This window comes from Monopterus albus, unplaced genomic scaffold, assembly GCF_001952655.1.
Source record: "Monopterus albus unplaced genomic scaffold, M_albus_1.0 scaffold65.1, whole genome shotgun sequence".
Taxonomy (NCBI): domain Eukaryota; kingdom Metazoa; phylum Chordata; class Actinopteri; order Synbranchiformes; family Synbranchidae; genus Monopterus; species Monopterus albus.
The window spans coordinates 3,172,294-3,190,775 of NW_018127945.1; the positions used below are offsets into that span (position 1 = coordinate 3,172,294).

The window sequence follows — 18,482 nt, forward strand, 5'->3', positions numbered from 1 at the left end:
AGGAGAGTTTGTCATCAACTATGACACCTAGAAATTTTATTTCATATACTCGTTCTATATTAGCTCCCCCAATTTTCAATTGAAGTTCATTATCTAGTCTACGATTCCCAAATACCATAAATTTGGTTTTATCCAAATTCAGAGATAGTATATTACTATCACACCATTTCTTTATCTTCTCAAGTTCCTGTGAAACCCTTCCCACGAGTTGCTGTAGGTTTTCACCCGATGCCCATATGGTAGTGTCATCAGCAAACAAAACCACTTTCACTAAATCAGAAACCTTGCACATATCATTCATGTATAATATAAATAATTTAGGTCCCAAAACAGAACCCTGAGGCACTCCACATACAATATCCAGCTCACTCGATTGGTATTCACCCAACTTCACAAATTGACGCCTCTGTGTCAAATAACTTCTAATACATTAGCCTAAATGATCAAATAATGGCAAATTGGATGAAGTTAGATATTTGGCTCTCAATCAAAACTACAGTACATGAATACTAACACACATAATATTTTCCATGTATTTTTAAAATATTCCACTTTTTTCCGCAAATTTTGCCCTATTCAAATGAATGGGAAATATATTCACATCTTAATATCTTTAAAATACCTTCAACAAAACACAGCATTTCAACTAATAATTGTTCAGCAACTCTTCAGCTATTCATAATGGAAACAGCTTTTTCTTATCATTTATGGTTTTTGCATAACTGCATGTATATTTTATGTATCATTTCAATAGTCACACTCTAGTAGTACTCAGGGTGTAGGATGACTCTTTCTTTCTCATACACAAACACTTACATACCAACACACCCACACACAAAACCCTACTTGTTTTACCTACTTTGTGGGGACCACTGGGAAAATAGTCACATCTTAATAAGTTCAGCATACTTTCAGCTAGAAAAGCCATTCAGGTATCAAAATGTTTAGCTCTTCTAGGACATTCCTGTTAGTATTTTTCTTTTTTGTAACATTTATAGTTTTTTTAAACCGCTTTTTTCAGCAAATTTTTCTGCATTCAAATGAATAAGCAAAATTTTCACATCTTAAGTTCAGCATACCTTCAGCTAAAAACACAATTTCAACTGTTAACTATTCAGCAACTATTCATACTATCTTTCATGTTTTTTTTGCATAATTGCTGATTACATTTACTATGGTGTCCAGATTTCATCATGTCTACATAGGAAACCTGAGACACATCAGTTGGATTTGTGTGGTTTACCTGATAGCCATGAGAAGGGTCTGCTTCATCATTGTGACATACTCTTTTTACAATGTCAGCATATGATACCTTTGGTATAGGTGAAACTTTATGTTGACAACCATGTTGTACACCTTCAGCTGTAGACTCTGTAGGCACATTTACCTCTGTAGAACTCTGAGGACTTTCTGCTGCTGTATGCTGAAGGTCATTCATCAGCTGCCAGTGGAGATTCGCAGCTTCTGACTTTTTACCCTTCAGTGCCATTATGTTCAAAAATCACAAATATTACCCTCTGAAATTGACAGCTATTTATTGAAGATTTAATTACAATCGCACCTAAATTATCACACAAAATCATAAAGTTGCTCTGACTAAATACAAGTTTACTTTGTAAAACAAAGTTATTTCAATTCTGCCAGAAAACTATTAAATATGTAGTTGAATAAACCGCACAGAAAACTATTTAGTTTAAATATTTTTCACAACAGTTATCACAGCCAAACTCTATTATCTGTCCTTATCCACAAATATTTGGATTTACCAGCAAAACCAGTAACTGAATCAAATAATGCTTGCATTTTCAATGTTTGAAACAATGTGAATTCTCTAAACCCATTTATATATATTTGTGTAAAGTCTTATATTCAAAATCAACAACACTATTCTGGCAGTCAGGCATCTGGTGAGATGATGCTTCTGGCTTTGCAGGATTCCACTAGGTGTTGATCCGTCAGGCCCAGCAATGCTGTGTCTGCAGACAGGCAACCTTCACTCCATATAAATCCAGGCCCTCCTTACTGCTGTGTGTGTGTGTTTTTATTTAAGATTACAACAGCAAAACACATACACTGACTTTTTCCAAATAGTATGAATGAATACAGATATCTAATGTCAGAACAAACCTTTGAGTACAAACCTGGACCAAGCCTGGAATGACCAACAGCAACATGAGTCAGGAAACGCTACAGTGCTCTTTTTCAGTCCAATTATTTTGTATTTGTTCTTATTATATATTTCTCTTTTCTCAAGAATGAAATATGAATATAAAGTGAGCACTATCGATATAATTATGAGCCAATGGTTGATCTATGACTGAAAAAGGTCAAATTAAACATTTTCAGTTTTTTTTTTAAATGTGGGCAAAAAAAATCTGCTTAATAAACAATATTCTATTACTAATCAATATGTTTTTGTAAGTACAGTATTTCCAACTTTATGACCAATTAGCAAAAATATAGAATTAGACTGTGTCTATTGCCAATTGAATTTATCAGAAGACAGGATCAATAGAACATGAGCAGAGAGACTCTCAGATCAATAAAGATAGGCAGACCAGGTACCAGTAACTTGAATGTCCATAAACAAGGGCACCAATAAATGTGTTCCAAGAAACAGGTTCATCAAAGTGTTTCATAGTTCATCAAGCTGTCCAAAATTCCAAAAAACAGAGTGGGACAAAAGGGAGATAGGAAAGACAGAATTCCTGTTAAAGATAGAGACAAGAGAGGTGTTGGACAGCAGGGCACCTGTAAGATAAAATGAAACATTCATTAGAATTCTTTTAAAAAAGAAATTCAAATAAGCAACTTTTACTTCAAATTTCAACTGCAAACCTATCTCTACTGCAAACCCTTCTATTCTCCCCAATAATTTTCGAGCTTTATACTGGTGGGTGCCTATTTAAAGCCGCAGGCCCACACTAGGGCACTACAGCTCCTGGCAGAACAGATAACTAGTGTGGAGTTAGAACATCCTGACTCTCCACAGCCTGTCCTCCATGGAGGACCTGTACACCTCACGGGTCAAAAGGAGGGCAGAGAGGATCACTGCAGACCCCTCACACCCGTGACACAATCTGTTCGAACTCCTCCCCTCCGGACGGCGCTACAGGTCACTGGGCACCAAGACAACTAGGCACAGGGACAGTTTCTTCCCCCAGGCTGTCACTCTGATTAACACTTGACCCACGACAATATGACTCGACAATAACCCTCAGTGCAACACCTTTCCTCAGATCCATACAGGTCTCCATTTTTAAGTACTCTATTTTTATTCCTATTTATCCCATTTTGCAATGAGCATTTCTTTGTCTGTCTGCATTGTTTACTGCCTGTTTAGAGGCAGCGTGGAATCACAGACAGTGATGGTATTCAACTAGAGACATAACGAAAGAAAATGGAGAGTTTAGCTTTTCACCTTTCATTAATGAACAGATTATTTAACAAATCAATATACACTGATCAGGCATAACATTATAACCACCTGTGTACATCTGTATTCACTTCAATGCAACACTTCTGCCTTAACATTTGTGTTTATGAAGCTCAAAATGTTTCAGTTTTTGGTGCGATTCTCATAAATGTATATATTCTATTATATGTGCATTATTGAGTTAGTTAAAGGTGGTGTTGTACTGGACAACATTGTATTCTGAGGTGTCTGTATATTTTTGTCCTGCCCATTGACATACATGAGAAGGTCAGAATATTAGGAATACCTCTGAATATAATAAAGTTCAGTACAACAGCACTTTTAACATTTTGAGCAAAATATATAGTTGGCAAAATTCTGCTCCCTCTCAGTACCAGTTTGGCTGCAAATATTTTTTCTTTTAACTGTCAATTAGCAAGAGCTATCATAAGAACACAAGAGTAGTTATGACACTGTAAGAGTCAAAAATTTGTGAGTAGCTGCTGTTAATCATGGCCGGCTGCACTGCTCCGTGACGTCAAATGCACATTACATAGTTCCCTTATGCGGGAGTCTGGCTTGTGCTGTAGCTAGCAGCAATGATGTTGTGTGATAGAGCAATAAGTTAGCTGTCTCAACTCCCAAACAGTTTCAACTCTCATTTACCACTTATGCTGCCATGTGAATTACTCTGTAAAGTCACCTTCAGCACTGCATTATGTTTATCCATCAAACCTTCAGTTAACATGGTACCATTAGCTTAGCGGTTGACATTAACAATGTTGCTAACGAGCTAATAGTTAGCTCGTTAATTAGCTCGCCACAAATAGTTCTGTCTTTGCCATGTCTGAAGGGTTAAATATTCATTCTTTGCCTTCATACTGTTTTGGCATGAGTTACTGTACATATGAGCAAGAAGTTGTATGTCATTTAAACCACCTAAGTTGAATTTTTACCGTTCAAAAAAATTAAGTGAACATTGACTGCTACTCACCCAGACAGACCGCAGACCAAAGTCGGACAACTTACGGTAATGGTGTCATCTGTATTATGGCTGCATTCAGGGACACTCGGAAATCCCAGCATCATGGTTGGCACTTGGAAATTCCAGCTTCATTACTTCAAATGCTCAACCTATCTATCATGCTATTACTCAAATAATGCACACAATAATGCTCCCGTCATGAAACACTTAGTTCTTCCCATTAATGCCTTTTATGTTTCACAACTTTAATCAATGCAGCTAATCTCTTTAATATTAAATGATTTATTCTATCAATATTTCAAGACATTTTTTCTACTTCCTGTTTTGCCAACATACCATTTACCTTTCACCTTTTTAAGCATTATTTATGAGCCCTCCACTTCTTAAGCTAATTAACTTGTGTGTATAATGCACAAATATTGAAGGATTTGCCAGTGGAAAAGGTGTTTACTATTAAAAGGATTATAACCTCTGAATATTCATAAGCTACCCTTATAGTACATTTAGCCCAGTTTTATAATGTTCAAGTCTTTAAAGCTTCACTATAATCAATCTCACTAAGAAAAATTGACATATTTCCTGAATATGTAATGTTCAAAATGTGACCAATAACAACACAAGTGACCATTCATAGTTCACCGTCACATGGTCATGCTTCACATAGTTTTTTTAAATTTACACTCATCACTGTACACCTGTAATGTACAGGTACACCTGTATATTTCAGTGCGGGGAAACTGATTCGAAACCTGACAGTTGGCTTCATGTCAATAACACTTTAAATGAACTGTGTAGCTAGTGATATGGAACCTCAGATTACCTTTAATTCTCTTACAGGCTGTGATTGTTGTCACAATAAATCAAGCTTAATTGCACCAAAGCCAAACTCTATAATGTTGCTGATCTTTATGAGAATATGCTTTGGTATGTGCCCACCAATACTGATTCTATTTTTAGTAGCTTCTCAGCATCATTATGGGTAACTGCTTGGTATGTAAGATGCAAAACAAACAATGTGAAAAGCACAAGAGGCTTCATTTTAAATAATTTATCATGTGTGTGTGTGAATACATAAATATATTGACATAACACAATAGTTACTGCGGAGCATTGTGGGTCAAAGGACAAACTAGCTGACAGTAATTTGTCCTATCCTAGTAGGGCACATCACACAGCACCGTCTGTGCTTGTGGTGGAAAGTTGTTGTCAGGATGTTACAATGTCACTCTGAAGGATACTGCATATTAAATATAAGGGGCCCCAGATTATAAATTGGTGTGCCATGAGTGCTCTGTAGGATGTCAGATTTTCAAAATAAAAGCCCAGATTACTAATTAAGATCACATAAGGGCCCCAAAATGTGCAAACTTTTCAAAATAAAAGCCCAGCTTGCACAATAAGATTACACGAAGACCCCAAAATGAGCCAGATTTTCAAAATGAAAAGCCCAGATCGCAAGTTAAGCTCACATGAAGGCCTTTTTACAAATTTAAGATGCTATTGCAGTGATGGTTTTAAGCTCTCAGATTTTTTTTTAGAAACTAACAACTTCTGCTTTTGTTTTCATCTTCCATAAATAGTCAACATTTTTCAACTTCCACAATTGTTCAGCATTGCATCTCATCCTTTAGCTATTTCAACAAAGAACTGCAGCCATTTCTTCTCAACCTTCAGCTGTTTCAACAATTCATTTCAGGCATTTCAGCATAAATGTTCAGCATTGCAGCTCATCCTTCAGCTATGTCAACAAAAAACTTCAGCCATTTCTTCTCATGCTTCAACTGTTTCAACAAAGAACTTCAGCCATTTCTTCTCATCCTTCCGCTCTTTCAGCAACTGATTTCAAGCATTTTCAGAGTGGTACTTAAGCATATCAGCATCCAAACACATTTTCGACAGCAAATGCATTTGTCTAGTTAAAACCTGTTCATTACTTTTTGAGTAATGCTGCTAAGAAACAAACAAACCAACAAACGCCGGCCCTTGGTGAAGGAAATCAAGTGATTCAAAATCGAGACATGACAGAGAGGTATTTCACTGTTTTGTCATCCTCCATATAAAACCACTTTCCTCAGATGAGAGCAATGCTAGTGATTGACTGGGGAGCACTAATGTCTTCTTTCTGAAATCAACCTCTTATCCAGCCTTCTGACTCTCCTTCACATCTACATTATGGTGAACAAAAACACAATGTCAAAGACAAGAAACAGTGATCTAATAGGATATCACAGACAAAGATGTGTTTTTGCTGAATTTTTGATGTTTTCAGTAAACCGATGATACAGTGTACTATCTAAAATCTTATTTTGTGTTGTGTTTCATGAATATCAGTGTAGGTAGGAATAGGGATATTAAATCTGAAAAACATTGCCTGTAAGCTTAAAATATGGCAGCTGTCCTAAGGTACTGCGATGTGTCTCGCAGATGTCCAATTTGGGAATTTTATTACAAAATGAAAATTAAGCTACTTAAAAAAAGAAAAGAAAAAAAAACTTTCATTTGGATTAGTCATCACACTAGTTTTCAAAGATGCTATAATACAGCCCCAAATCAGAAAGGGTTGGGATGGCATGTAAAATCAAAATTAAAACTGAAAATAGCCATTTGTAAATCATCTGTCTTGTATTACAATGATAACAATACAGCAGCACATTATTTGATGTGGTACCTCATCAATTTTATTCAAAATAAACACTCACTTCAATTCTGATGCCTGCAACACATTAAAAAAAAAAACTGGGATACTTGCACCTTTCTCCTCCACAGCCAGGCCTTGGTAATGTGTGCAGTAAGAGGTTTTGCATTGTCTTGTTGAAATATGCATGGGTGACCCTGGAAAAGACATCGTCTTGAAGGCAGCATATATATTGCTCTGAAATCTCAGCATTAATGGCACCATCTCAGAAGTGTTAGTGACCTTTGCAAAGGGCGTTGACAACCCCAGACCATGACAAACCCTGGATTTTGGACTTGTTGCTGGTAACAGTCTGGATGGTCCTTTTTGTCTTTGGTCCAGAGCACACCGCTTCCATTCCTTCCAAAAAAGACTTGAAATACTGATTCGTCTGACCACAGTACTTGTTTCCAATGTGTGATGATCCAACCCAGATGCCTCCGAGCCCAGAGCAGTTTTCACTGTGGACACTGTTGACATTGAGCTTCCCCTTTTGGTACAGTACAGTTTTAAGCAGCATTTATGGATATAACTATATATTGTGGTGCCTGACAAGTGTGCCAAAGTAATCCTGAGCCCATGTGGTTATATCACTTATAGAAGAGTGACATTTCTTGATGCATTGCCATCTGAGCGATCAGAGAGCACGATCTTTTAATCATGTTCTGCACTGTAAAGGGTGACATATCCAATCCCTTCCTATCTTTCTTTGAGAAATATTGTTTTTAAACATTTCAATAATTTTCTCACACATATGTTGGCAAACTGGCGATCCTCAGCTTTGCCTAAAGGGCTCGGCCTTTCCTGGATGCCACTTTTGTACCAAATCATGATTGCACTCACCTGTTTCAAATGGAACCATCATTTCATTGTTTTACCTCATTACTGGACCTGAAATGCAACAGTTCCAACTTTTTTTTAGAATGTGTTTCAGGCATCAGGATTGAAGTGAGTGTTTATTTTGAACAAACATTTGGGATTGTACTAAAAATTCTATACATTGCGGCTTTAAGTGACTTAACTTAAGGGTTATTGCGCTCAGTTGATGGAATAAACAATTTTAAACATCAGTGTTCATATATAACTGGAACTGAACTAGTAAGAGTATTCTTTAGTTAAGATACCCTGAGTGATTGTGTTTGTGGTTTGTGAAACAGTTCAAGATTTTAGAATATGTACTTATTCACTATCTTTCCAAAAGTTAGGTGAGATGATCAATACCACTCTCACATTTGTAGGTTATAAGGTTTGAGCCAGCAGGTGGCTAGCTTAGCTTAGCACACAGACTGAAAATAGGGAAATAAATTTTCAAAATACACCTAGCAGTACCTCTGCAGCTTGTTAATTACCACATTTGAAAACATTTATTTAAGAGTAAAACAGGTTGTGTGACACAAAACTCCAGTAATGTACCAAATTATGGTTACTTAGTTATGGTTAATTAGCGAGCTTTAGAAATGCTGGGGTACATGAATCTTTTACTTCAGAGTTTGTGCTAAGCTAATCTAACCAGCTGCTTTCTGGTGTCTTATATTTAACTAAGTAATATAAGACTGAGGGCAATTTTCTCATGCAACTCTCAAAATGGTGATATATTGCTTTAAGTATACCATTTCAGCTTAAGTTTCTGAAATAATCATAAGCAATAAATTAACCAGTCCTACACAAAACACATCTATACTATTAAAATTCACACCACACCTAAGTAGATGATCGGCTACAGAACTCAGTAGGTAAAGTTTCAGTCATAATGTTACTTACCACCCACCAGTAGTAGACATCTGTGGGCAGCTGGATGTTGTCTTTGGTCCAAACAGGTGAGATATCCGGGTCATAGTTTTTATCAAACCAATCAGACACACCGAGGTCTCCGACACAGCGTGGGCAGGCACAGGTCTTCTGTTGTATTGTGTTGGGTGGTGACAAGCGTTGTGTGCCCATGTAGCTTGGCACCAGCTTCACTCGTCTTGACTCCTCCCACCCAAGTGGCTCCAGGTAGTTGAAGCTAATGACCCATCCGTGAAACGAGATGGAGAAAAAGAGCGAGATGAGAAAAAGGAGAACCAGCGAGCCCAGGAGAACCCAGACTCGCCGGGAACATCTTACCCTGCCTCCTTTCTCTGCCCTGCTTCCTCCCCCAGTACTACCTCCTCCACTTAGCCAGGGCCTGAGCTCGGCAAGTCTGGGAGCTCCCTTGGATGAACCCCTGCCCCAGGACCCCAAGCCCAAGCGGCTGTCCAGGTGCAGGGTGGAGGACAGGAAGCGGCCCCCCATGGTCCCCTAGGCCTGCCACGGTCCCCAGCCCACTCCCTCTCTCCTCCTCCTCTGCCACTGCCTCCAGGCAACGACCACCAAGCCTTGGTCAGAGTAGTTGGGATGAGCCCCTGAGAAGCACTCTGGACCACAAGATCCCCAGTGTCTCAGACTTGGAAGAACACACACGTGCTGACAGAAGATGTGTCAGAGTCAGTTTGTCTCACAGTCAAGCTATGCGCTGAGGTCCTTTGCTTTCTCGCTAGATTCTGTCCTCTTTCTCCCCTCCACAACGATGTGCTCGTCTCACAACCAGAAATTTCTCCACACACGGTGGAATCACAGCCAAACTACACCCAGCTGCGGCCTGACTGCTCTTGAAATCCCTTGCTTTCGATGAGAGGTGATTTCTCCTTCAACTTAGTGCACAGTCTGCTTTTTTCCACCGTTCTATCCATTGTTCATTCCCTCTTTTTTTAAACTAACTTTTCCCTGACTGGCATCCACTATTTTTATTGCCACCTTTGTCTTTTCCCCTCTTCTTGGTTTCTGGATCAACTGCAATGTCCATCTTCAGTGAAATCCAGTGCATGGTATGGGTTGGATGCAACAGATCCTCATTTTTTCTGCCATCTGTGTGAATATTGAGCTCGGCTCCAGTGCTGTTTTCTCTCGTTTCCTCTCTCTCGTTGCACTGAAGCGACGGAGCCAAAGAAAACTGGCCGACTAGTTGAGAGCAGCAGAGAGAGAGAGGAGGAAAGGGAGGAGGAGCAGTAGAATGGAGGAGATGTGGCCTGCAGGGTGTTCCATCTCTAGCCACCCTAGACCAAAAAGTCATCTTTTTCTTATTTTCTCCCTTTCTGCTTGGTTCCGTTGTGACCTGCTGATGTCTCAGTGTTCTCTTCTCATGTTTATTATTCCACCTTTTGCCTTTCTCTCAATATTCACCTCACCTAGTCTATCTCTCTCGAGCCCTCTCCTTTTTCACCTCTTTCATTCCATTGTCTGTGTCTGCCTGTTTCACTGCGGCTTTGATAGCTACTTGGTGAATAGCAGTTGTATTGTGTTTAAAGCACTCCTCTGGTACTGGCCCCTCTCCACACTTAATTCAAACATGAAGTTTCAAGAGTTGGGGATAAAAGGTTTTTCAGTTCTTTGTAGTAAATGCTGAAGTCTTAATGAAAATAATAAAAAAAAAGACAGAGGATGTCATGTAGCCATGTTTGCCACTTTCACCTTCTTGATATCAGTGAGGGGTTCTGCCAAGTCAGACTGATATGGTATCCCAAAAAAGTCTGACAACTATTCACGAAATCCTTTCACTGCTCCACTCTGTCCCTATTGAGATGAAAAGATAAGTAAAAAATAACTTTGGGAGAAGTCATTCAAGCATCACAAGTGGATAAGCCGATGTTCCTTAGACGGAAAGATTTTTGTGGTAATGGTCCATCCACGGATGAGGCTGCACCAAGAAAAGGCAAAAGTGGTTGACGAAGAAGGTGTGATATTAAATAAATAAAAAAAAAGGCCCAAATCTCATCTTCTCTCCAGCTGGCTTTGAGATGACAATGGGAGGAAGTTAGGGGCCAGCATCTGTCCTACAGCCCAGTGTATGTGTATACGCACTTTGGGCCTGTGATTTAATATGTGTATGGTGTCCAGCTAGGGTTGCATACCGTCTGCCAGTTGCACAAATTTAATTGTGTTCTACAGCTGTGCTGATGTATGTGTGTTTGTTTGCACATGCTCTGTTGGCTGGCAGCACAAGTTTAAAGTGAGCTCAAGATGACTGCTGCTTAGCTCAAATCTGCTAAACTGTAATATGAAGGCAGGACCCCTCTAGTGCCCACTTCATGCCAGCTGTCTGCCCTGCCCATGTCCATCTGATGCCCTATAAACACCTGCTTAACTCACCTCCTCACACACATCCCAGTTATACTGCTCTCTTTCTACTGCAGTAATAACAGATTTTGATGTGTGTGTCTTTATGGACCCCTTAGGCACAAACCACTGCCCCCACTAAAGTTATGAAGTTGTTTATATCGTGACCATATGTGATGTTCAGGGATTTCTGACTGCCATGTCTGGCCTGAAGTCTGGCTTGCTGATCTGTGGAAAACCTGCAGAGACAGAGAAACAGAGAAAAGACAAGAGTGTCATTTACAGCCATTAGCCTCATTGACCATATTGACATTTTTAATTGTACACTCCTTTCTCACTTTGATCCTCTTCCCTTTGTTTTAATGCTCGTTTCCTCTTCGCTACACTCAGTCTAATCTGAAACTGTTGTTTTTCTTTGTCTCTTTTTCTTTCTGCTCTTTCAGTTACAGCTGCTCCTGTTTTTTCATTCTTACTCTTTTCTCTCTGTTGGTCTCTCAGGCTGTCATTGAAAAGGGACAAAGGTGAACAAATTTCTTTGCCCTATTAGAGCGTCGGTTGATAGATACTGAGAAAAATCGAAAATGTTGCTATGCTAAATTGGAAATGTTGGAGTAGACTGACAGGATACAGATTAAAGGGGTCAGGGCAGAATATGAAGCAGAAAAACAGATCTCCCTTACAAATTCCTCTCAGATGTGGTTGCTGCCTTATTTATTGCTGCTATACAGGATGATTCTCCATCTGTGAGGGATATTTCTGAGCCCACTATAACTTAAAATGAGGTAGCAAAATTTAACATTGCAATTTTCCGAATTTAATTAAATACTATAAAAGCATTAAAGAAAGAAATTCATCAGATTTCTCACCTATTATTAAAATCTGATGCCACGCTTTTTTGATGCATTTTGCACATTTGGAAAGTAATGGGAGGCGACAGTGGTGCGGTTGGTAGAGGAGTTGTCTCCCAACCGGAAGATTGAAGGTTCAAATCTCGGTGCCTGCAGTCCACATGTCAAAGTGTCCTTGGGCAAGACACTGAACCCCCCATTGCCTGTGATGGTGGCATGTATGCACACAACGGCTCAGGGCCCTGGGCTCCAAACATAATTTTGTTGTATGTGTTACAGTGACAATAAAGTTTCTTCTTCTAATGGAACACAACAGAAAGATTAGATTCAACTTTATTGTCATTATACATGTACAAGTACAAGGCAATGAAATACAATTTTGCATCTAACCAGAAGTGCAATAACAGCAGTGCGGAGTGTGCAGTATCTACAGTATGTACAGTCAGTACTAATTTACCGATAGATATGTACAACTGATATTTATAATAACATATGTAAGGTAATGTACAATATATAACAGACTTTATGGATTTAAATTACAAGTAATGATAAAGTACATTAAGCTTATAAAACACTAGTGCAATGGGATGAAATGGAATGAAATAGTGCAGAATAAAAAGATAAGTTCAGTTAAATAGATGTAAATAGTAGTACAGTATCTGCATATGTACTGTATGGTGTGCAAATGAATAACAGTGCAGTATTCTGTGAGTATGTGCAAATTAACAGATCACTTCAGTTTTACAGGTAACAGAAGTGTATTGCATTAGTCCCGGGAGGTGAGATGAGAAGGGATGAGGTGTGTGTAGTGGTACAGAGGAAGGCAGCGGAGGTCAACAGGGGCAAGAATTCAGTAAGGGGACAGGTGTGGGGAAAAAGCTGTTCCTGAGTCTTCTGATCTTGGCCTGGAGGTTCCTGAAGCACCTCCTAGAGGGCAGGAGGTCTAACAGGTTATGAGCACGTCGGAGACACCATTCCCTGTGGACACCTTCAGTGGCTGGAAGTGGAGTCCCTGTGATACCTCAGGCGGTCTCACAGTCACCACCCGCTACAACACCTTGCAGTCGGAGACAGAGCAGTTTCTATATCAGACTGTGATGCAGCTGGTCAGGATGCTCTCGATGGCACAGTGGTAGAAGTTCAACAGGGCGGCTGAAGATGGGTGGTTCTTCTTCAGTGTCCTCAGGAAGAAGAGGCACTGGTGAGCCTTCTTAACCAGGCTGCAGGTGTTGGTGGTCCAGGACAGATCCTCTGAAATGTGGGTCCCTAGAAATTTGAAGCTGGTGACACATTCAACAACCATTCCATTAATATCAATGGGTTCGTGTGTACCTCCTTTCTCCCTCCTGTAGTCCACAATGAGCTCCTTGGTCTCGTTAGTGTTAAGGAGCAGGTTATTGCCAGTGCACCATACAGCCAGGTGCTGTACCTCCTCCCTGTAGGCTGTCTCATCGTTGTCACTAGGCCAATCACTGTGATGTCATCTGCAAACTTGATGATAGTGTTGGAGCCATGCACAGGCCTGCAGTCGTGGGTGAAAAGGGAGCAGAGGAATGGACTCAGCACACAGCCCTGTGGTACACTGGTGTTGAGGATAATGATGGAGGAGCAGGTGTTGTGTGACCTAACATGCTGAGGTCTGTTGGTTAGAAAGTCCAGAATCCAGTTGCAGAGGGAGGTACTGATGTCCAGGTCGCCAAATTTCATGGTTAACTTGGAGGGGATGACCGTGTTAAATGCTGAGCTGAAGTCCATGAACAACATTCTTGCATAAGTATTGTTATGTGTGTGGTTGGGAGACAGGTCATCAGGTGTGCCAGGACCAGGCACTCAAAGCACTTAATGACAATGGGTGTGAGTGCTACAGGGCTGTAGTCATTCAGGCACGTCAGGGTGGAATGTTTCGGCACTGGCACAATGGAGGTGGTTTTGAAGCATGTCAGCACAACTGCTTGGGTGAGGGACAGGTTAAAAATGTCCGTAAAGACACCAGCAAGCTGTCCAGCACATGCCCTGAGAACGCTTCCAGGAATGTCCAGCAGCCTTGCATGCGTTGATCCGGTTCAGTGCAGCATACATCAGTGGGGGTGAGTGTGAGTGGCTGTGGTCTACGGAGGGTCTGGACTTGATAGTTGTCTCCTCGTTGTCCCGGTCGAAGCAAGCATAGAAGGCATTTAGCTCGCTGAGGAAGGACATATCTGTGGCTGTTGGGGTGGAGTTGCCATGCTTGTAGTCACTGATGACCTGGATCCCCTTCCACATACATCGGGGGTCAGAAATTGTAAAGTGTTCCTCGACCTTTAGCTTGTAGCGGTGCTTGGCCTTCATGATAACCCTCCTCAGGTTTGCCCTGAATAAGCTGTAGGCCTGTGCATCACCAGATCTGAAGGCAGAGTTGTGGGCCTTCCGCAGGAGCTGCACTTCCTTGTTCATCCATGGCTTCTGATTTGGGTGATCTGTTTCTGGCTTGTGACACTGTCAATGCTAGTGTTAATGTAGGCCAGCACAGAGGAAGTGTAGGTGTCAATGCCCATGTGAGAGTCACAAGTAGCCCATGAGGCAAACATACTCTAGTCCGTGTGGTGAAACCTGTCCTGTAGTACAGAGTCTGTCCTCTCTGGCCACACTTTGATGCTCCTTGTTGATGGCTTCACATGGCAGATGAGTGGTGAGTACTTGGGAGTGAGAAACAAAGAAAGGTGATATGACTGTCCCAAGTCAAGGAGGGGGGTCACTTTGTGTGCAGCAGCCATGTTTGTGTAAACATGGAGTTTTATTCCCTCTAGTGTGGCAGGAAACATGCTGGTAAAATTTAGGGAGCACTGACTTTAGGTTGCAGAGATTAAAATCACCTACAACAATAAATACAGCCTCTGGGAGTGCAGTCTGTTGTTTGCTAATGGCCGCATGAAGTTCGTTCATAGCAAGCTTAGCATTACCATCTGGGGAAATATAAGTTGCAATTATTATAGTGGAAGTGAACTCCCTGGGCAGATAAAAAGGTCTACACTTCAACCATAAAACATTCCAGGATAGCTGGGCACTGTCTCTCAGTGATGACAAAGTTTGCTTGGACAAGTATGTCACACGCACACGGAATTTGTTTCCGGTACAGAACCGAGGAAGCCATCTGTGGCGCCAACTCACACCGATGGCTCTAACCATTGAAGGAAACGTGGGGGTTCAGTGTCTTGCCCAAGGACACTTTGACATGTGGACTGCAGGCACCGAGATTTGAACCTATGACCCTCCGGTTAAGAGACAATTGTTTTACCCACTGAACCACAGTCACCACTCAGCTCAACAAAAAATATGACTGAATAAAATATGACAAATCAGTGTGGGGTTTTCTCAACTAGACTATTGCTTTAAACTCATAAAAAAATAATGTTAAAAGCTTAATCAATACTTATAACAGGCTGATTACCTTATTATACTCTAGACTGGACATACTATGAGCCATGTAAAGTCATGAAAACAGTAAAAGAAGCAGGAGACCACTGAGAAAAACAGAAAGACAGCTAAAATCATGTGGAAAAATAACCAGCTGTTGTATTGCTGCTCCTTTTTTGTGTGCATTGCTGAGAACAGTGTATTAAGACAATGCCTTTCCATTTTACCAGTGCAAACCTTGTTGCATTCCTTTATGAAGGGAGGAGAAATGAAATTTGCTTAAAAGGGCCACAAATCCTTAGGATGTACTGTCTATATGTTATTAATCAAAGAGTACTTAGCTGTGAACTAGAATGTCTTGCTCCTGCCCCCCCTCTGCCTACTGTATGGGGATGTTATATCTAATTACATTACATCTGCCTCTCTCTCCTGCTACTAACATACTGTCTCACCCAGCAATAAGTGGTTATTCTCCATCATTCTATTTTTGATGCATTGCTATGGCAGCCAGCAAGCAATGCAGGGTTGTTACGGCAACACGAACTACAGATTCCCCAACCTTGACCCTCTGAATCAATGCTAGCAAACTTGAACAGGCTTTTCTTTCCTTTACTTGACAGATTTCTTTCTTTTCTATTTTTGTCATATTCACCATGCCTTCCATGATGGAGAGTTGCACGCATTAACAGCTGAAACCACAGTCCTTTGCTGATGTCACTGACCCTCACAGGTCAGAAGGAAGGCAGAGAAGATTTCTGCAGACCCCTCACACCCGGGACACAATCTGTTTGAACTTCTGGATGGCGCTACAGGTCACTGTATGCCAAGACAACCAGGCACAAGGACAGTTTTTTTTCCCCGGGCTATTACTCTGATTAACACTTAACCCACAACAGTATGACTGGACAATAACCCTCAGTGCAATGCCTTCCCCCCAGTGCAATACCTGTAAATATACTGTACCTTGTACATATAGATCCGTTGAATCCAGACTGTGTATATAATACTTTATTTTTATTCCTAATGCACATTCCTTTGCTTGATTGCACATTACTCCCTTACTTTCTGTTCTCTCAGCCTTACATTAATTACTTGCCCACTGCTGCCTTACATAAGGACATGTACATACGCATTGAGACGCTGTACCACAGTGAAATTCCTTGTGTGTCCAACACACCTGGCCAATAAAGCTGATTTTGAATGTCCTGTAGGTGTAAAACTGCAGCAGAAAACACCATCGAGAATACACACATGCAAATATACACAGGGGCAGCAGCAGCTTAGGAGGTAGAACGGGTCATTTCCCAGCTTGTCCAGTCAACATGTTGAAGTGTCCTTGAGCAAGACACTGAACCCCCAGTTGCTCCCGGGGATGACACCGGTATGTGAATGTGTGAGCATTTGTAAGTGCGAATGGCCAAGTAGTGTGAAAGCACTTTAAGTGTGCTGTAAAGCGTAGAAAAGTGCTATACAAGTAAGAGACCATTTAAGACCATACACAGAACTAACAGATTGAGACTACAGCCTTTTTCCTCCTAACAAGCTGCAGATTTACAATATGAACTTAACTTGGTTGTTTATTTGCACCAGTTGCACTTTAAGAAAATCAGTCATCTTTCAGATTCCGTATAATAACTTGTTAGCATTTCTTCCAATCGTCAGTGAAGCCACTGGATACAATTAATGTGAGCACAAAGCTCTGCCCCTTTGGTTTTTAATGTGCCCACTGCAACCAAGAGCATCCCTTGTGTTAATCATCATCATGGTGTTCATTGTTAAGAAAGCAAAGGACTAATGCAATTAACTTCTGACTATTGCAGTTGTTAATTGAAACAGCTGTCAGGATTTTCCACTTTATTTCCCATTGTTATTCATCATGCCCTTCAGGGTCCATACAGCTGTCACTGAAATCTACTGTAAAATAATTCACTGCATAGTTTTTACTGAACAAATCCTCATTTCTGCAGTGATTACAGCTCACTGCCATACAAAAAAAGTTAATCTACAGTGGTGTGAAAAAGTGTTTGCCCCCTTACTGATTTATCTTTTTGCATGTTTGTCACACTTTAATGTTTCAGATCATCAAACAAATTTAAATATTAGTCAAAGATAACACAAGTAAACACATCATGCAGTTTTTAAATGAAGGTTTTTATTATTAAGGGAAAACAAAATCCAAAACTACAAAGCCCTGTGTGAATAAGTGTTTGCCCCCTAAACCTAATAACTGGTTGGGCCACCCTTAGCAGCAACAACTGCAATCAAGCGTTTTCGATAACTTGCCATGAGTCTGCCACAGCGCTGTGGAGGAATTTTGGCCCACTCATCTTTGCAGAATTGTTGTAAGCCAGCCACATTGGAGGGTTTTCGGGCATGAACTGCCTTTTTAAGGTCATGCCACACCATCTCAATTGGATTCAGGTCAGGACTTTGACTAGGCCACTCCAAAGTCTTCATTTTGTTTTTCTTCAGCCATTCAGAAGTGGACTTGCTGGTGTGCTTTGGATCATTGTCCTGCTGCAGAACCCAAGTTCGCTTCAGCTTGAGGTCACAAACGGATGGCCGGACATTCTCCTTCAGGATATTTTGGTACACAGCAGAATTCATGGTTCCACTTATCACAGCATGTCTTCCAGGGCCTGAAGCAGCAAAACAGCCCCAGACCATCACACTACCACCACCATATTTTACTGTTGGTATGATGTTCTTTTTCTGAAATGCGGTATTACTTTAACGCCACACATAATGGGACACACACCTTCCAAAAAGTTCAACTTTTGTCTCGTCTGTCCACAGAGTATTATCCCAAAAGTCTTGGGGATCATCAAGATGTTTTCTGGCAAAACTGTATAATGCACTGATGTTTAGCAGGGTTCCACACATGCGGTACTGTAGTGCAAATCTAACATGATTTTCATTAAACCAGAGACATCACTTGTCTAGGTATTATTACATTTATACACTTTGAGAGCAGCTTTCACTATGTGATCTTCTCATCTCATTTTCTGTACTGCTTAGTCCCGAACAGGGTTA

At 40.6% G+C, this 18,482-nt stretch overlaps 1 protein-coding gene across 1 annotated transcript in view; it reads right to left on the minus strand.

Annotated features, from left to right (window-relative positions):
- st3gal2 (ST3 beta-galactoside alpha-2,3-sialyltransferase 2) overlaps positions 1-18,482 on the minus strand; it is a 75,848-nt gene that overhangs the window by 32,000 nt on the left and 25,366 nt on the right. The window contains exon 2 of the mRNA XM_020604288.1: positions 8,836-11,447. Within this exon, the coding sequence (XP_020459944.1) occupies positions 8,836-9,348 (513 nt within the window). The 5' untranslated portion in view covers positions 9,349-11,447. The remainder of the gene's footprint in view (positions 1-8,835; positions 11,448-18,482) is intronic.